Source organism: Ciconia boyciana, chromosome 4 (genome assembly GCF_034638445.1).
Source record: "Ciconia boyciana chromosome 4, ASM3463844v1, whole genome shotgun sequence".
Lineage (NCBI taxonomy): Eukaryota > Metazoa > Chordata > Aves > Ciconiiformes > Ciconiidae > Ciconia > Ciconia boyciana.
Window position 1 is genome coordinate 45,439,871 of NC_132937.1, and position 21,334 is coordinate 45,461,204.

The window sequence follows — 21,334 nt, forward strand, 5'->3', positions numbered from 1 at the left end:
AATATTAATACCTTATAAGGTATGCTAATTTATGTAACTAAAGTACAGGTCTTATTTACTTTATTAGCATAAAATACATCTCAGTATGTTACTTCTATTCTCAGGTGTTTAAAAGCTCTTCAATAATGTTTTTATTACCATAGGAGCACCCACCCTGTATACTACTGCATTTCCTGATGACTATCACCTAATTAATATCTTTTTCCTACTTAAGTTACTGAAATGTACATTGCTTTGCTCCCACAGCCCAGAAAAATTATTTCCCTCAGGCTGCAACTGTTTTTGTTTGTAGCAAGAAAATTCAAGAGGACCCAATAGTACTTCATCTTACTGAGTGGCCAAGATGATTCAAAACCAGCTTTTGCCCTGTTGTATCTACAGATGTTGTCTAAGGTATTTTCCTCAATGCTACTAGTCTTCCACTTGCATTAAGAGACTTTTTGAACAAAACCTGTACAGTTATAACTCTCCAGACCATTAAAAATAAATAAATCACAATCTAAAACAAATTAGCAACTTAGGTGTATGTAATTATTAAAAATCTATGCTGGCAGATGACACTTCCTAAAATCCACATCAGCTTTGGCAGGTTCGTTGTTTATGAAGCGACACAATTTTTGCAGGCAAAATAAAATAGACATCTAGGACAGGAATCAAGAAACATTTGTTGGTATGGCTCTTGAGCTTGCAGCTCCACATTGAAAACAGAGCTCTACAGCACAGAACCCTTAAATACTTCTTTATCTGCCTCAAGCCCAGCTTCTCATAAAAATCCTCAAATATATCCACACTTAACTTCTTCCATTAACTTCTGAAATATAGCAATGGTCTGCCTTCCATTACAAAGAATACTTTTCTGAATCCCTTGGATACTGCCAGTGTTGATAAACAGGCTTTGAGAAACGGTGACACTTCAGGCTATTTATGCACCTAATCACAAGTGTTGGCAGCATTAAAATATTCACAATATTTACAGAAAATACAAAGAATATAATTTATAAGAACATAAAATAAATCCTTGCTTTGTTACACTTCCTTGTGGAAAAGAAGCTCAAAGATATCATGCAGAGCTCTTCAAAAATTACGATTAACCATTTTCAGTGTTTATTTCCATCTACTTTGTTGCTGTTTAGTATCCTAGAAAAGCATTTTTAATTTTATAAATGCTATAAACTATTATGTTATCAAACCAAACCACAGAAAAAATATACGCCACACCCAGCACTGTTTCAAGTCTTTCTCTCAAAGCAGAGTTAATTATTCAAGCACATAAAAAGCTAGTAGCTTTAATCAAAGCAAGCTTTAATACTCCATGGCCCTTGTTTTGCCTCTCAATCCCTGGAAAAGGACTAATGTATTTCTAAAATTTCTTAGGAGTAATACAGTTATTCTTAACCTTTTTTTTCCTTTATCTTGTTCATCTTGTACATCTCTTCATTAGATAGACAACATGTAGTTTAACACAACACACTAACTAAATAGGAATATTAACATGGAGTGAGCACAACTGTGCATTTACAGTATTTGCACTAGCTTCCTAGTTGTGCTGCAGCTCACTTTAATGCTCTTGCATTCAGTGTGGGAAGAACACGTAAGGAGTATGCTCCATATGCATTTAGGACTAAAATGCCCACTTCAGCAATTAGAAAAGACCTGATCGCATGTCATAAATTCACATCAAACTTTGCGCTAACCCCCCACCACTACCAACGGACAGCCACATAAAACATTATTCTAATCAAATGATCAGTAATTCAGTGGAGTTCACTGAATCAGAAATCAGTTGAATTAAAGCCTAGGTAAAATTTGTTTTTTAAATGTTTACAAAATTGAAGGTTTAATGCTTTATGATTCTGGTAACAGGCAATGCTGACAGCATTAATGAACTTGTAAGGAATCCAGATTAAACTACTTTGCTTGCTATCCAAATAGTAAACATTATGGTTTATCAATGGTTTTGCAGCCTGTGAAAAGTCCACATTGCTTTCAGCAGGAATGCCATACCTAAATAAACCCTTATTTTTTAAGACTTCAAAATACAAAATGTGTTAGCTCTCCAGAAACAGAGCTTCCAACTGTGTTCCTTCAGGATAGACAAGGACCACCAGCACAATGGCAAGGATGCCAGGATATTTTTTTCTGATATGCACTACCTTGTGAGGCAGTGGGGATCTTGACATCATAGCTGTCCTAAGTCACTGATAAATTTCTCAACTCTAGACTCCTTGATAGCCTTCCCAGAAAGAATTTCAAAAAGATTTTTAAAAAATTTCCTAAATTAATGTCTCCATTTGACATCCAAGACCTTAAACTTTCTCATGACTGGAGTTACCAGGAGCCTTGAGGCAATTTTTTCTGCATGGGCAAATAAAGCAAAATAAGTTTCAGCAGCTCCAAAAAGCAACAGACCAAACATTTTTTTAACCAGCATTACTGATCAATTACCAACCAAGTTGCCAATTTCTGGATTTGGTGGAGGGAGGAAATGGAGTAGGAATTTTACATCTGTCCTTTTCTGAATCTTGCTATCTGAGGAAGCACCATTTGATTAAAAGGACTTACACTATTATTCCTAATATCTAAAAGGACAAGAGGGACAGAAGTCAAATGCTTTACTATATGTGGAGGAGCCAGTGATGGCTGATCAACAGCAATTGTGAATAATAAACATTGTAAAGTACTTTTGTTATAATTTAATCCAAAGAGCTCATGGATTGCAGGCACTAATTTTACAATGTTTTAAAAAATGCAAACTTATTCTAGCCCCTCCATACAGTTCAAATTTATTGGATGGATAATGAAAGGAGACAAGAAGTATTTTTATGGGCTTGTGTTTTCCACAGCCCAAATTCTAGATGCTTTTACTGGTACATTTAGACACAACTTGCATGTGACTGTTCCTCTTTGTCACATGCAAGATCTTCTCTGCCTGCTTGTGTGTTGCAGTTGCAAATCATGTTCTGGCTTACTCAGATTGTGAAAGATGGATCAAGCTAGCAGAAAACCAATAAATTTTTTTTTAATTATACTTAAAGGATGACCCAGTGCGCCTCTCACACTGAATAATGGCACAGCATATGTAATAATCGCCATCTGCAGATGATTGTTTTACTGGAAGGCTAAGGAGCCAGCAAGGATTTTGGCTTTCCATTTTTGTCTGTGTTACAATAACAATTTTGATTTCCTCTTTATTAAAGTTTTAAGAAAAAATGCAAAAAAATAAGAGGAACAACTTAATAAACTACCAATAGCCACTAACAATGACACCACAACAAATTACTGAAAACAAATCATCTAGATTTAGCTTTTATTCCTGTTTTTTTGACAATACAGCACAGTGGAGTCTTCTCATTTGGCCTTCAAGGTACCTTCTGGGTAAACTGTGTAGTGGGGAAAAACTAATACAGAGACAAACACACATAGTTAGTTCCCCACATATGAGAATCACAGAATGCTTTGGATTGGAAGAGACCTTTACAGGTCATCTAGTCCAACTCCCCTGCAAGAGCACGGACATCTTTAACTAGACCAGGTTGCTCAGAGCCCCATCCAACCTGGCCTTGAACATTTCCAGGGATGGGGCCTCCACTACCTCTCTGGGCAACCTGTTCCAGTGCCTCACCACCTTCATTGTAAAAAATATCTTACTTAAATCCAGTCTAAATCTGCCCTCCCTTCATTTAAAACCATTACTCCTTGTCCGGTCACAACAGGCCTTGCTAAAAAATCTGTCCCCGTCTTTCCTATAGGCCCCCTTTAAGTACTGGAAGGCTGCCATAAGGTCTCCCCACAGCCTTCTCTTCTCCAGGCTGAACAACCCCAACTCTCTCAGCCTGTCCTCATAGGAGAGGTGTTCCAGCCCTCAGATCATTTTCGTGGCCCTCCTCGGTACCCACTCCAACAGCTCCATGTCCTTCTTGTGCTGAGGACCCCAGAGCTGGATGCAGGACTCCAGGTGGGGTCTCACCAGAGTGGAGTAGAGGGGCAGAATCACCTCCCTCGACCTGCTGGCCACGCTCCTCTTGATGCAGCCCAGGATACGGTTGGCCTTCTGGGCTGCAAGCGCACATTGTCGGCTCATGTGCAGCTTTTCATCCATCAGTAGCCCCAAGTCATTTTCCCCAGGGCTGCTCTCAATCACATCATCCCCCAGCCTGTACTGAAACTGAGGATTGCCCCGACCTAGGTGTAGGACCCTGCACTTGGCCTTGTTGAACCTCATGAGGTTCACACAGACCCACTTCTCCAGCTTGTCCAGGTCCCTCTGGATGACATCCCATCCTTCTGGTGTGTCCACTGCCCCGCTCAGCGTGGTGTCATCTGCAAACTTGCTGAGGGTGCACTCGATCTTGCTGTCAATGTCATTGATGAAAATATTGAACAGCACTGGTCCCAGTACGGACCCCTGAGGGACACCACTCGTCACTGATCTCCATCTGGACATTGAGCCATTGACCGCTACCCTCTGGATGCGACCATCCATCCAATTCCTTATCCACTGAACAGTCCACCCATCAAATCCATCTCTCTCCAATTTAGAGAGAAGGATGTTGTGGGGACCGTGTCAAAGGCTTTACGGAAGTCCAGATGGATGACATCCATTGCTTTTCCCTTGTCCACTGATGTGGTAACTCCCTCGTAGAAAGCCACGAGGTTGGTCAGGCTGGACTTGCCCTTGGTAAAGCCATGCTGGCTGTCTCAAATCACCTCCCTGTCCTCCATGTGCTCTAGCATAGCTTCTAGGAGGACCTGTTCCATGATCTTTCCGGGCACAGAGGGGAGGCTGACAGGTCGATAGTTCCCAAAGTCCTCCTTTCTACCCTTTTTAAAGATGGGAACAATGTTTCCCTTCTTCCAGTCACCAGGGACTTCACCTGACTGCCAGGACTTTTCAAATATCATGGAGAGTGGCTTGGCAGCTACATCAGCCAATTCCCTCAGGACTCTGGAATGCATCTCGTCAGGTCCCATAGACTTACGTATGTTCAGGTTCCTCAGGTGGTCATGAACCTGATCTTCCCTTAAAGTGGGAGGGGCTTTACCCCCCTGGTCCCCAACATGTTGTCCATTGACTTGGGGGGGGGTGAGGAGAGCGGTTGCCAGAGAAGACTGAAGCAAAAAAGCTGTTGAGTACCTCAGTCTTCTCCTCGTCTGTTGATACTAGGTCACCATTCTTGTTCATCGGTGGAGGTACGCTTTCTTTAACTTTCCTTTTCTGGTTGGTATACCTATAGAAGCCCTTCTTGTTATTCTTCGCATCCCTTGCCAAGTTCAGCTCCAGCTGCGCCTTGGCCTTCCTGACCTCATCCCTACACAAGCGGGCAGCGTCCCCGTACTCTTCCCAGGTTACCTGTCCCTGCTTCCACTGCCTGTGCAGTTCCCTCTTGCTCTTTAGTTTGACCAGCAGGTCTCGACTCAGCTATGCTCATCTCTCCCCTTCCTTGCCTGATTTCCTACACCTGGGGGCTGAGAGCCCTTGCACTTTATGGAAAGCATCCTTAAAGATCTGCCAGCTCTGTTCTTCTCCCCTGTCCCTGAGGACTGTTTCCCAGGGAGTCCTACTGACTAACTCCTGGAAGAGCTGGAAGTTTGCTTTCCTAAAATTTAGGGTCCTTCAACGTACCCTGTGGGTAAACTATGTAGTGGGCAAAAACTAATACAGAGACACACACATAGTTAGTTCCCCACATATGAGAATCATAGAACGCTTTGGATTGGAGGGGACCTTTACAGGTCATCTAGTCCAACTCCCCTGCAAGAGCAGGGACATCTTTAACTAGACCAGGTTGCTCAGAGCCCCATCCAACCTGACCTTGAACATTTCCAGGGATGGGGCATGAACTACCTCTCTGGGCAACCTGTTCCAGTGTTTTACCACCCTCATCGTAAAAAAATTGTTCCTTATATCTAGTCTGGGTCTACCCTCCTTTAGTTTAAAACCCTTGTCCTATTACTACAGGTTCTACTAAAACATTTGTCCCCGTCTTTCTTATAAGCCCCCTTTAAGTATGGAAAGGCCACAGTAAGGTATCCCTGCAGCCTTCTCTTCTCCAGGCTGAACAACCCCAACTCTCTCAGCCTTTCCTCATAGGAGAGCTGTTCCAGCCCTTAGATCATTTTTGTGGCCCTCCTCTGGACCTGCTCCAACAGGTCCATGTCTTTCCTGTGCTGAGGACCCCAGAGCTGGATGCAGTACTCCAGGTGGGGTCTCACCAGAGTGGAGTAGAGGGGCAGAATCACCTCCCTCAACCTGCTGGCCATGCTTCTTTTGGTGCAGCCCAGGATACGGTTGGCCTTCTGGGCTGTGAGCGCACATTGCCAGCTCATGTCCAACTTTTCATCCACCAGTACCCCCAAGTCCTTCTCTGCAGGGATGCTCTCAATCCCTTCATCCCCCAGCCTGTATTGATACCGGGGGTTGCCCCGACCCAGGTGCAGGACCTTGCACTTGGCCTTCTTGAACCTTGTGAGGTTTACATGGGCCCACTTCTTGAGCTTGTCCAGGTCCCTCTGAATGTTAGAAACGGTTCAGAGAACACATTAAATTCTAACCTGAAGCCTTACTGGTGATTGCAGGTCCTGCCAGCTCTCATTCTGTTTTTCAATGTTTTACATTTAAGTGATGGTTTTTTTCAGTTAAAATTAGAAGAATTGCAACTGGATGTGGCTATTTTTTTTTTACACTGAATGGAAGTAAGAAAACAAATAATGAATACAACTTCTTCAAATACTCTATTACTAAAAACTGTAAACTAAAAACTAAAATAAATTTTAAAAAATATTTAAAGTAAATTCAGTAAGAAGTAAGTAATAAAACTGAATAGATAAGTTATTTAGGTAGCAGTTAAAAAAGAGCCATTGTAAAGAAGTCCATAAGTGAAGTTAAAAAAACCTCACAAAGCACTACTGCTTGAAAGAAACGTTATTTGTACTAGAAAAGCAGTGTTAAGCTCTAGAAGCCCCAGTATATTATGACTTCAGGGGACAGAAATTAGCCACCAGAGGGAGCCCATATAATCTGGTACAAAGGATATATCCCTGTACAAAGAGAAATTTCAGATATGCAGATGAGAGTTTAAGAAAATAATTGCCTATATCTAGAAAACTTTACTGTAAATTGTTTACAGTCTATGTAATAAAACAGCTGTCCTCAGTACTTCATTTCAGATTAATTCTTATTTTCACAGATATAAATAAAAGCCAGTGAGCTCTGCTATGAAGAACTATAACTATAGATAGAATATACTGAAATAAACTAAAATACTTTGTTACACATTACCTTTTCAGTTTATTTTGTTCTCAAAATTCAGCATTTCAGAAAGTGGCACACCATTTAACTTAGTATACTAGCCCACAAATAATACAGAAGGCAGAAGGTCTACATAGTCCTGGGGGATTTTAAAGTATTTCCTTCAAACAGATTTAGGACTGGAATCTTAAGCAACAGTGACAGCCGTAAGACATTTTTTCTACATCTATTTTGTACACCAAGTCAGTATCATTTTACATTGAATATTTAGATTTATCTGAGGAGCCATCTCCTTCTCCAGCCTAATTAATAAATACATCACACACAGAAAGACTTCCAACATTTGCTCCATGAGTTAAAATACCTTTCTATTAAGAACGGTTCTAAAATACAGAAAAGTATTTTTTTAATCAAAAAAAGCAGTCCTTAGCACACTGGCTGTTTCCATTTCATTCCTAGAAGGCTGATACCTCACTTTGCCTAACAAATCTTTGTAATTGTCAAAGCTATATGATTCTAAGTTAATAAAATGAATATAATAGAAGCAGTATTCATAATTAACATCACTAGCAGTCTGTGTTTCTAGTCTCCCATCTTTGACACCTCACAACTTCTTGTGAATTTGTATTCTTTTACTGCTGAATTTGCCTGTGCTTTCCCTCTGCATCATCACTGCTTTACAAAACACTGTAAAAGAAAATTCAAGGTGCATACATTTCCACACTAAACACACTATCTTTCCTTAGAATACTTTGCTATTAAAAGAGTTGAAGAAATGAAATCTGCTATGGGGAAAGCTTTTATTTGGCGTCAGAGAATACAAATAGGATTTTAAGAACTCTGTAAAGCATCAAATAAGTACAGAGCATGTGTAACTTCTGCTACTAAATTAGAGAGTGAAGTGTTACTTTACTTACAATTACTATGTTGTCTAGGAAAAAAAACCACTAATAACATGGATGACTTGAAGTGCACAGTGTTCTAGGATACATTAGCAAGGGTCTTTGTAATCCAGGGAGTCAGAATCCTGAATGCAAGATGAAGATCCCTAGCCATGACATCTCGGCAATAGCTAGTCAAAGAGGTCTGAACACTGAATTTTCAGGTGTCTTTCTCCTGATTTCAGACCAACTGAACTTGAACCCCTGAAGTTCATACTTCTACTTTCTTAATCTTTACTGAAAAATTGCAAACTACACAGGAAACATTAGAAAATTGTTCCATATACAACCTTACCTCAGCCCACTTGGATATCAGCATTAGAGGATCACAGAAAGAATATGAAACAATGCTAAAAACGCCTCACAGAGGCATTGTAAGATACCTAGTAACCATATTTAACAATTTAATATAAATTCTCAAGATCTACGCTGTTATGTACATCACCTTTGTGCTTCGATACTAGAAAACAGAGATGCTAGTCAGGACTTCCAATGCTGAAGAAAACAGAAAACAGTACTACTGAATTCCTGTATTCACACACCTAGTGACTGTGTATTCATACCCAAATATGAAAGTGAACTCTTTATTTTCCTGTAATGCTAGATACCCAGTACTGTGAGACTGTCTTTTTATGCCAGTCCAGGAAAGTCTTATACACCACACCCAACAAACAGTACTTTCAGAAAGTACTACTCAATTTGCTGCTTAGTAAAGAACAATCTACATACAGTCTATTAAAATGTACAATTTTCTAAGCTAACCAAATAAACTGATGCAACTGTTCCAACAGTTCGATAAGCATCTGTTCTGAATATATGCATAAATTCATATTAAATAAAAATTTGAAATATAATTTATGCAGAAAGACATAGTTTGTGCAAGGAACTTCAGTTTCTTGACAAATTTCACGGATGTACCAAGGAACAGTATAGTTTAAAAGCTTTCTTGAAGGTCTACATAGAAGGACTCAGAGCTACAAATTGCCATGCTTTATGAACATGAATACTACACGTACATAATAAATTGTGTGTTAATTTCTACAAATCATTTAATATCAAAGCTAATGGATTCTGAGAATTTGAAATTGTAAGTACATTTAAAATATAACACAATAACAAACAGGGGTTTGACTTTTATTAGGAGTGGAAATCTACAGTTTTAAAATTAACATTTCCTACTCTGTTATTTTTAATATCTTACCAGGTCTTTCCTTGCCAGTTCCTTTTGACTCAGCAAATTTCTGTATTAAACTCTCAACTGTAGTATTTGTCATGTTATTAATAAACTCTTCATGCACCTTCAAAAAAACCACACCACACACAAAAGGAAGTTAAAAAACAGTAATTGAAAGAATGTAATTAACTTTAAAAAGCGGTTTTCTTTAAGAGTTAAGGTTCAAAATATTTCCCTCTAAAATATATTACAGGTCTTCGAGAAATCAACAGGCATGTTATCAAGGAAATTCCTTTGCTTTAATAGTAGCACGTGTGTGTACAATACAGTTAGAAATTAGGAATGAAAGAATACAGCTTGATGACAGGTCTAGGATTTACTTCCATTTCTTCCATCTAAACAACTTGTGTATATACCATTTTCTGCATTTGTCAGCAACATGTCCCACTACAATGTCCGGAAGCTAAGCAGTCTCTTAAGCCAGCACCACAGCCAGGGTGTGAACTGTTACTACTGTATTATCACAGCTACCACCTGCTTGAGTAAAAGCATTACTGTTGTAATGTTTTTGGTCTGACAAAGGAACAACCACATGTTGTTAATAAGAAGTTTTTCCAACAAGGCAGTACGTATATGCTTTAGAAATAAATAGCATGACCCTTGTGATCATCATTCATTAGCAGAAAACCTCAAACCTGAGGAAAACAGCAACTCACATTAAGTGTACACAAATAAAACTACATTTCAAAACATCTAAAAATTAAGGACTACTTATAAGGATTATTAATTAAACCAACTTACATCTAAAGAAAAGGTACTGTAAAAGCTTCTGTTATTGAAGATCTTTTGCTCATAAAACCCAATGTGTATAAAAAATTTGTAAACTTTTCAGAGTGATATAATTTCAAATTTTAGTGAAAGAAAAGCACAAGTATCCTGATTATGTGTGGAATGAGTGCTAATTTAATATCTAGGGAACGGAACTTTGAAATACACTAAAAATTCTTCAAATTGTCAAAACATTTGTTTTCTGTTAAGACAAAATTTATTCAAACTTATTCTGTAAAATTTGTGATACTGAATTTATAAACACAACAGGAAGCCATAAAAATGAGCTTATGTTGAATTTACCATAATTTGAATGATGTGATCTTGTAATTACCACAAACACAGTAAGAAATATTCCACTTAATAGTTAAGAAGAATATGTAGCATAATCCAAACAAACAAATGATAATATAAAAATTACCTCTCCTATTTGCAAATGAATTTCTTTTATGGTATTTGACAATGATTCTATAATCTCTTTCATACGAATAAGGTGCGTTTCTTCAATGTCTTGAAATTTCTGTAAACAAACACAAGCAATTAATCATAATGAAAATATTTCTTGAAATATGAAACCTTAAATTTTAATACTTAAATACACTAAATGGGAAAAAAACCCAATTATTTTTTTCAGATCTTGCTCACGGTAATTACAATGTTTAAGAAAGGAAGGTGCAGAATTCACAGAGTTATGAAATAATGTACTTTAAAATATAATATATCCTTTTAGAACCATTATCCAGTTTTTTTACTTACTCTTTAAACTTTCATCTATTTTGATTTTTAAAAAATCTGACCTATTTCTCGCAAAAGAAAATAGGGTTAGAGAGTATTTAAAAATAAATAAATAAATAAAAATATATTTTCTCCATTACTGAAGAGTCTTGTTTTTTCATCTAAACCCAGAAATCTTATTTCTGGATCTGTTTTGCACTTCATTCTTAGCACCCTCTCCTCCTGCTCACAATATACACATGCTTTTTCTTTTTTTTAGTTAAATCTATATCCTTTGCTTCTTCAAATAGGATTCATTTTTTTGATCCTTAAACTCACCGTATACAATCTTTGCAGTTTGTTCCATTTTACCCAGACTTTCAGCTGACAGCCATTTTAAAATCACTTCCAGTGTTTTAAATGACCCCTTCCTAGTCAAGGATCAGAACTAAAAATGTCCTTATCCTCCCCAACAGTCAACAATAATTGTCTTGAAATCTTTGTTTACTCCTGCTCTCTCCTTGTTCTCTTCCTATTTCTGTAACTGCCCTTTCAAGTGTGTCCAAACTTTGGAGGACCACTTAATCCTCTCTGTAATCTGTACAGGTTTCTCTGAAGACCATCTCTCCACATTTCACACCTCCTGCTACTCTGATTCACAAACACAACTCCATACAGACAAGTCAAATATCTCTAATGTCTAAACAAGTCAAATATCTAAACTAATGTCTAAAGTCTTTCTTTTGCCACACTTACATACCTCTTTAGCCATCAATCAAGCAGATTAAAATTATTTTTTTTTTCCTCCAGCAGCCTTCCTCTTAATTACAGAGGATATGGTCATCCTCTGTAGCCTACTCTATGATGTTACCTCTTTTAGTGATTGCCTTATTATATAAACTATATTATTTTACTTTCAAAACTATCCATAGTCCACCTCTATAATATCTGCTTTCAGTTATTATTAGGGTGTCAACACATGTACACAATGTGCCCTTCCAATGTGTGCCTGTTTCCACTATCTAATTTTAACCTAAACACAAAGTCAACTTATAAGATTCTGCCAATGATGCTTCCTTCATGTTTGGCTTGAGCTCCCCATAAAACTCTGCAGTGGTACCAGTCTCCTTTAAACTCTTCTCTATAATGCATATCATATCAAAACAGTTGGCCATTCAGAGATATTTTTTTTGGTCTCTTATGTCAGAGGAAAGCATCCCCTCCCCCAATTGTTTCCTTATTTCTTGTTTATTGATTTATCCTTAAGATTTAAAGTCTTTGAAGTAGAGCTATCTTGGCCTTGTACAGTACATAATACAAAGAGGTTCTGATCAAAGAATAAAGCTAGGCACCATAATACAACCACATCATTCATATCACAGATATAATCATTAACCAAATTGTTTACTTTCACTTTTGAAAGATCAGTCTGTTTTAAAAAGATGTACTGAAATTAATCTGTAATGTTAATGACCCAACAAATGCAAGCCACTTCTTAGCGTTTTAAGCTACAATACAAATGAAAAATCATCATCAGCAGGATCTTTAGCTGTCCAACTCAGTATACACAGTTTAAGTAAGCATTACTCTTTCTTTTAAACCTGTATTCTTTCCTGCAAGTTTTACATTTTTTTTTAAAATGAATTATTACTCATTCTTGAACTTTATTTACATGCAGACTGCTCAACAGCAAAATTGTCCAAACTCAACTCTACTCAGTTCCAGATAAACAGCAAAATCACCCAAACTCAACTCTACTCAGTTCCAGATAAACAGCAAAATCACCCAAACTCAACTCTACTCAGTTCTAGATAAGACAGAAGACTTTTAAAGAATAATTTAGCACTTTCAGCTGTTTGGTCCTTTCCAATAATTGACTGTGCTATGTGATTTTAAAAAAAGCTTCTAGTAAGGTAGAAAATCTGGCAAATAAGACATCATGTTTTCTTAGCAACTGCATAGTAATTGCATAATATAACTATAGCTTTACTCAGAAAAATCTTTCAACTTGAGGAATCCCACTTGAAATCCAATTTCTAAGCAACAGTGAACTATATTTTCCTACTTCTTTAATCACTATAAAACCTTCCATGTTTATAGCAGCAAAAACCACAACTTGCAATTCAAGATTAGGAAGATCGTATGTTTCAAAATTCAACCTCTCAAAATCACGTATCACGAGTCACTTCACTTTGATAACTGCAGGTAAGATAGTAAATGACAAAAAAGGAAAAATACATAAAATTTATGCAACAAGATCGGTGGAGTTTAACTAAGAAAAGAGGACAGCTAAGTGAGGATGTTACTACATGATTACTAGAATAACGCCACAGCAATTCAAGATGTTTGTCATCAGAAAAAAAGTATGTGAACAGTGTAAGACAGATTTAAACTAAGTGAACTGATTTTGCATTGAAACAGCTGAGAATGCTCACACTCCTCATTGATTTTGTTTTCAGAACTAGTATATTTCAAATGAAATGTACTCTAAATTAAGATAATCTAGGGTGTGCTTCATATGGAAGTGGGCTTCCACATATTCATGGGTGTTATTTTTCCTATCACATCATCTTTAAAGTAGCCCTCCTGCAACCGTAGGAGGGCTGCTACTGTAGATGCAGCTACACCATTATACTTAAAACAAATTCCACAGATAGGACTTACACTGGTGGAATGGCAATTTTCATTTCCAATTTGGACAGGTGTGGAAAGTTTCCAGGTGTCTATTATCACGTTAAATGAAAACTTAAATTTTAAGTAAAAGGGTTGTTGCAGTTAAGGGACTAAGGACATTAAGACAAGTGTGGTTTGTAGTAAGAGGTAATTTTGTACCATTTTTGTATCCAGAAAAAAACCAAACCAAACCAAAAAGATCCTAACTGCCTCCCCCCCACCCCCAATCCCTCACCAAAAAACAAAGCAGCCCAAAAGCATGGGCAGGTTTTCCCAGCTGTAACATCTGGTATGGTAAAAAGATTTTTTTCTCTCTCTACATCTCAGCCTGGTTTAAATACGTAATACCTACCTAATAACACAAATAAAGCTGAACACAGGGCACCTTCATATTCTGTCTCTAGATACAAAATAAGCTGTTACTTTTCTCATTCTTTTGTTGTAGTGGATTGTTCAAATTTATTTTTTTTATTTTTAGTACATAACGGAAAGCCCAGCTAGTTTGCTTGCTGAAAGGCCCTACATTTTCCTTCACTAATTCACTGACAATAAAATCCATGTCAAATACTCTTCATCTTTATATTCTGTCAGTTCTACACAAGAACTCCTTTTCATTTACTCACAGCTTTCTTGGTCACTGGAGACAAGTTTACAGTGCAATTTAGCAAGGCCAGCTTACTAAAGTCTTATTTGTGAAATTTTTTCTTATTGTATCAGAGAGCAGTAAGTCAACTGCTATAAACACAGTCTCTTTCTTGTAAGATAAGGAATGGACAGCAGACAGCTTTTGTGAGACTAAATAAAGGTTTAAAACCACCTGACTGAACTTGCTCTGCCATGGATCAGAAGCATTCATGGATCTGTTTCATTGGGGGGTTCAGTAATTTCCAGAGCAAGGTAAGTAACAAACAGGGCAGGAACTTCTTGATCCAGAAAAGCCACACTTGTATATAACTTGAGACAAATAAATGGAATAGTTCAGTATTTTTTCTGGTGTCACTTTATTTCTTTGTAGCAAAAGATGTGGTCTACAGCAAAAGTCAGGCTGCACTACAATTTATACAAACCACACAATGATGGAGTTACTGGAACGCTTACTGAGCAAATACAATAGTTACATTAACAGGAACAGTACAAAAAAGTTACCATTTTGGGAAGCAGCAATATGTGTTCACATGTCAATTTGATTCCACCTACTCTTATTTCTGGAAACTCTCCAGGAGGAATGTTACACTTCAATGATTCTTTTGTTGCTATTGTATTATACTTGTTTCCAAGAACTGTTTTAAGATACATATTAGTTAAGTTTAAAAAGGTTGCTTAGTCCCAAAATTCTCAAGTGATTGTAATCACACATGCCAATTCCAATCCTAATCCCAGTCAAATTGCCTAGGGATAACTGATATGCAAATATTTTTAAGTTACAGTGAGACACACACAATGCTAAGGCAACAGATGTAAATGTGTAAGTAAGGTGGACACATATGCAATGAGTCCAGGCCAGAGTCACAGGTTAAACCAGCTTGAAGATGCAATTCTCCGCTCTTGGTACCACATTGCCTCTACCTTTGTGCCAGCACAAATGCTTGTGTGATCTCCTAATAAACCAGACAGCAGGTCTTGTCTGGGATAAAGCCAACCTTCCTTCATGCATTAGTTTTAGCTGGATTAGTTCTACAAGGTAGTTCCTTGCACAAATACTTGGCAAAGGAAGAAGCATGGTAATAGGACAACTGCTGCTTTTGACAGAAATGCTAACTTAAAACATATATTGAAAACATAGCTTCATACATCAGAGATGAGAGAGAAGTACAATAGGCCTTATGGCCTAGACCACAGTACCCATGAATTTTCTTGTTGAACTTTTATTTTTAATAAAGCCTTTTTATACCACTGAGTAGCTGCAATCATCACTGTTTTACACTCCACAATAAAAAAAAATAAGCATTTAAAAGTCACAGATTTTTTAAAAGGAGAGAAAAATAATGTACATAACCTAATTTAACTCAAATTGAGAAGAAAAGCATGAAGAGTCAGCTCCTTCAACCAGAACCAAGTCAGGATACTGCACAAAAAGATGCCTTCTGCAAACTCTTCAAGGAAAGGTTGTCAAGACTCCTAATGTATCAGTTGTGTTAAAGCAGAATTTTGCAGCAGCATGCCTGAGCACTTTGTTGCAAATGCCTGGACTGGGGGGTGGGAGGGAAGAGTTTTGGTATGTGATATATGTGGTATCCTTTCTCTAACAGCTGTGTTGAGTATCTATTCAGAGATGAACTAGATCAAATTCTAATGAAGTTCTCGAAGTAGGAAAGCAGTTTACGCTTTAGGACAGAGCAGCTTTTTACATGTCAGCCTACACAATCCCCATACTGTGAAATCTTAATTTCCAAGGATTTAAGGAAAAACCTAATACTTTCCCACTTACATGTTAAAAATACAAGTATGACTGAATCTCCCTAATAATTCCATTTATGACTAAAAATTGATCTTTGAAACTAATGAAAAGAGCAAAGAATTTTCAACCAAAAAGAAAATTTCTATCTTGTAAAAGCTATATTAAACCAAGAAACATATACAACTAAATACGCCAACCAGTCCTCAACTATTACTACTAAAAGCAGAAATGATGAAGTTTGCTTTTTGAAAACTGGGGCAGTGGAAAAAGTCTGCTATCAACAGATTTGGGGGAAAAAAACCAAACCTTTAAAACATAACAAGAAGCAGCATATGCAATCATACAGAGAACCTGGTATTCTCTGGAATACAGATTAAAAGACTTTATAAAAAAACCAGAAACTTGAACAGACGTAAGGGCTTTTCACAACCTCAGGTAAACCGTGGGAAGACACTTTAACAAGCTGTAACTAAAGTGTTTTGCCAGAATTATAATGAAAAAAACATGATGGATCCCAGTATTAAAACTCCTATGAATGAGCTCTGGGTGCCCAGCAATTCACAGGATTTCCCACATGATCACAATGCATCTACAATACTTCCAGAAGGTCATTTTGTTTTCTTCCTTAAAATTTCTTCAAAAAGTCTTTCTGGAGTACTAGAGTTCAACTGTGTCATTCAAGGACAGTGCCATCACAACATACATGGTCAGTGTTTGCCCTTCAAACATATTAGGTCTGACATTATTGTTCATATCAATTTCCAAAGGAGATAATTCTATCTTGAACCAATTTTTCAAAAGCTTTGATTTCAGATGTCTTCAGAGATGAAATAGCATATATTAATCCATTTTAAAGGTAACTCATTTAATACAACACTTACCTGTGCAGTTTCTGTCATTTTCTGTTCAAAATCAGTTTTAAATGCAGCATATTTCTCCACATACAGTTTATAGGTATCTGTAGCTTTTTTTGATTTAACTGCTGCCTGTAGATCAGTACAAAAAAGTGTCAAATGTCACACGTACAATCTAATCCAAGGTTTTTAAAGCCACAATCTTAATCCAAGGTTTTAAAAGAAAGCCTAGGATGAGCTATAAAAAATATTCAGGGGCATATCAAAACAGTGAAGTGTCATAACAGAATTTCACCACCAAATAACTCAGATTCAAGCCATTAGATATGTCTATTTAAAGCTATACATAAACCACACAGAAAGGTAACAAAGCAATTACCTCATTTAAATCCCTTCCCCTTATCAGCAATGACTAATTTATAATATACTTATTTTGAAACCAAATTTGTATTGCTGAAGTTAACTAATTAGCTCTTGTCAAATATTTAGATCTGCAACAGAAAAACAGGAAGAAAGCAGGGTTGGAATACAGATCAAACAGTTATTTGTGCAATTCGGAAAGAGTCAATGGTAAAAAAAAAAAACAAGGCAGCACAGTTCTGTGTTAGAAATGAAGGAAGAAATTCAAAAGTACAGGCGTTACATCAATGGAAATTTTAAGATTAAGAGACACTTGAAAGTGAAGTTAATGCAGAACATACTGATGGCCAGATTTATGCAGCTCAGTGTTGTTTATAATAGTCCTTTCTGGCTTTATAATTGATTTTTTTTTTTTTCATTATTTGTTGCTAATAAACCAAAACCATCTTTGTGGGAGTTTAATATTCTTAAAAGACAAAACAAAATACAGGAGAATCCCAATATTACTTGGAGAACAAAACTGAATTAAGTGATTGTGGTAGAGAAAAAGTTATTTTCAAAGTTTACAGCATGACACACATGAGATGGAGTTTTCCAAATCTTTGATATTCTTGCTATTTCCAAGTTAAAAGCCAATGAAAATAAAAATTATCTGGAACACCAGCTTTTTTCCTAGCTTCTTTGTTCAACATGCCTACCTTATCTCACTGAAATTTCCCATCAGTTGCAACTCAAAAGTATTCCTGAATTGTTAATTACATCAGTAAAGACAGTGGTGTATTTACTATTTGTTCTAGTTATGAATAGCTCTCCTCCCCTCTTTCAAATTAATTTCATCTGTCCCACAGTAAACACAGAAACTATTTCTCACTTGCAATGACTTGTAAAGCTGACCACTGTCCATAACTTTCAAATGAATTAATACAAATATGCCCTCCAGAAAGAGAGAATTATATTCTGCAATTTCAAAGAGAAAAAAAATGAAAATCATGAGTAACAGTATAGCGTTAGCACTTGTACACCTGGGGAAACATCAGCCAGGACTTCAAAGGAAGAGGAACCAAAGCTCCAGTTCCATTTTTCCAGTACAAAGAAAGCTTAAGCAGATCTTAGTCACGTAGTCTTCTACACCCACCATAACAGAGCCTGAAAATACTTCACTGTATGAAGAATATGGATCCTTCAGGCATTAAAAGGAGAGCATGACAGGTTGTATCAAACCCATCAGCTACTTGTCCTGAATTTTACTTGATGATTCTCACTCTTGCACATTCACACAGGGGAATTACCAAGAAGAAGAGAGTCCTATCTTGTTTCCCGAATGCCATTTACTACAGTGAAAGTACAAGGTGCTCTATGAATGCTTGGTTTTAAAAATAATTAAGACTGCTTTGCAGTAAGACAATTCCAAATTTAACCATTGAAAAGGAAGGAAATCCCAATTAAAAGACTTAAATTTTTTTTTTTTTGTAAAGCATTATGTAATTGAACCCCATATGCGTGGGATTTTGACAAAACCAAAACATTCTCTGTCTCTTGTAATCATGTTTAATGATGAGCAGAATCCGAGTGTTATGTGGTGAACAACATCTACAAAAGCCAACTACTCAGCAGGACAGACAAAATGACAAAACACATGAACATTGTATGATTAACTAGTAATCTCTTCTGAAAATAGGATGTGTCTATTCTAAGGTGCAGCAATTGCTAGAACTCTATTTAGTGGATTTACAGTAAGTGAAAGAATAAGGATCAGTCAAGACTTTTTTGTCAAGTCACTATAAATAGAGAAGTTCACATGTCAGAGAACAACAGGAAATTATTACACAAGTTAACAGTAACTTTCAGCTGCAATGAAAATTGCGAGGTCTCAGGTACCTCCTCAGATTCTTCAGTAAGGTATTTCTTCAAATATTTGGCTTTGTGATAAGCTCTTGGCATATTGGTGCAGATCCCCTGCTTTCTGATAGTTATGCAATTTTGATATAAAACATTTTTCATGGTGTGCTAAAAGTAATAAACCTATTCTCTGCAAAGGAAAAATAAATGAACACAATCTTTGTCACCATGTTTCTGAAATTACAAGTGATTTGAGTAACGACATGACTGAAGAGATGTAATGGTCACAGTTACCTGCTCCCACTGGAAACCTTTTTAAAGTACTTGGTGAACATTCAACTATGGCCTAATTGTTGAAACAGAAGTATCTAGGGAAGGTGCATAAAACAGTAATAAATGGCCTTCATCCTATAGTGCTTCCTCTTTCTCCCTCCTTATGTAGACATCAGTCAGGCTGAACATTATTTTGTTTCCAACTGAACAAGGACAATGTTACATCTTAAACCCAAGCCTTCTGTCAAGTCAACTTTTCCTACTGAAAAGTTTCAATCTGTTTACAAGAATTCAGAAAAATTATACTTTGAATAGACTGGCAGGAAAACATCTGTCAACCCACATATTTCTGATTCATGTCTAGAATCCAACACTGACTGTCACTTGAAACAGAAGCTAGGAAGAAAAGCTAGATTTATAGCAAAGACAAAACAATCAGAACATGGTCAACAGGATTGCTTTCATCATCAGTGAAATAACCAACTCTATCTGCTCCATCAAGATAGCAGTACAAAAGACACTAAGAACATTCTAACAAGAACAGAGTCCTACACAGATCAGGTAATTGAAATGGAAATAGGCAGAGGTATCAAGATTTTAGAAGAGAAGACATAGTTAGAGACAGGGAAACATGACCTCTTTACTATTTAGGTTCCTGAAAACAGGAAAAAGTGACAGTGATGCCAACAGGTCAAGATCCTTCCTGTTTACTCAGCACTGATGAGGCCATGACTGGAGTACTGTGTCCAGTTCTGGGCTGTCCAGTGCAAGAGAGACATGGACGTAATGGAGAGAGTCCAGTAAAGGGCCACAAAGATGATGAAGGGTTTGGAGCACCTCTCCCATGAGGAAAGGCTGAGACAGCTGGGACTGTTCAGCCTGGAGCAGGGAATGCTCGGGGGGGATCTTACCAATGTATACAAATACAGTTATGTAAATACCTGAAGGGAGGGTGTAAAGAGACAGAGCCAGGCTCTTTCCAGTGGTGCCCAGGGACAGGACCAGTGGCAATGGGCACAAACTGAAACACAGGAGGTTCCCTCTGAACATCAGGAAACACTTTTTTCCCTGTGAGGGTGACTGAGCAATGGAACAGATTGACCAGAGAGGTTGTGGAGTCTCCATCCTTGGAGATATTCAAAAGCCATCTGGACATTGTCCTGGGCAACTGGCTCGAGGTGGCCCTGCTGGAGCAGCAGAGCTGGACAGGGTGACCTCCAGAGCTCCCTTCTAACCTCACCCATTTTGTAATTCTGTGAATAGATCAAACTCCCCCAAAACCCAAGAACAGTACTAAATACAACATCAAGATACTCATCCCTTGGGTTTTTGGTCTGTGAAATTGGAACCTTTTAAATTAGCACTGAAAGTAATGTTAACTTGTTTTTCTTCTCAATGGAACAGACTTCAAATGCTTGTCTCATTAGCTACTTTGTCTCATTGAAGGGACAACACAAACCTCCTACTCCTTAACTCGATAACAAGGGCATTGAGCATTTGCATATTTACCGACGGAAATTTATCCAAAAACATAATAGATGCTGAAACAATTATATGCAATTTCTGTAAAAGCCACAACACACAATTATCATACAATGCAGGTATTTACAAAATAAAGAATTAGAACTGCAGTGCAGTTAGAACAGATAAGGAAGCAAGTGTAAACAAAACATAACTAGGTATTCAAAATATCATGCACATTATGAAATAGCCACAACTACTACTTTTAACTACTTTTAGCCCTTTCTGAGCATTTCACTTACTAATATAAGGTGAATGTGTTACTGATTGACAACACAGTGAATTAAAGTAAGATGTCACAGAACTACCTTATCAACTTCTCTCTGTGTTGCTCCTTCCTTTTTCAAACGTTCTTGTTCGACACACTTTGCATTGTAGTTTTCCTTTGATTTCTGTAAGGCCTGAGTGATACTTTGAATATTTTGCACTGCTTCCAATGTTCCTGAAACATCTTCTTTAGTCTGCCAAATATCACATAGTGTCAAAACCAAACCATTTTAATTTTAATGT

The 21,334-nt window shown here is 37.2% G+C and overlaps 1 protein-coding gene across 3 annotated transcripts in view; it reads right to left on the minus strand.

Moving 5' to 3' along the window:
* FCHO2 (FCH and mu domain containing endocytic adaptor 2) overlaps positions 1 to 21,334 on the minus strand; it is a 97,415-nt gene that overhangs the window by 56,282 nt on the left and 19,799 nt on the right. For all 3 annotated transcript variants that reach the window (XM_072858947.1, XM_072858946.1, XM_072858948.1), the window contains exons 5-8: positions 21,133 to 21,285; positions 16,859 to 16,963; positions 10,614 to 10,712; positions 9,392 to 9,488 (exon numbers count right to left, since the gene is read on the minus strand). In XM_072858947.1, the coding sequence (XP_072715048.1) occupies positions 9,392 to 9,488; positions 10,614 to 10,712; positions 16,859 to 16,963; positions 21,133 to 21,285 (454 nt within the window). The remainder of the gene's footprint in view (positions 1 to 9,391; positions 9,489 to 10,613; positions 10,713 to 16,858; positions 16,964 to 21,132; positions 21,286 to 21,334) is intronic.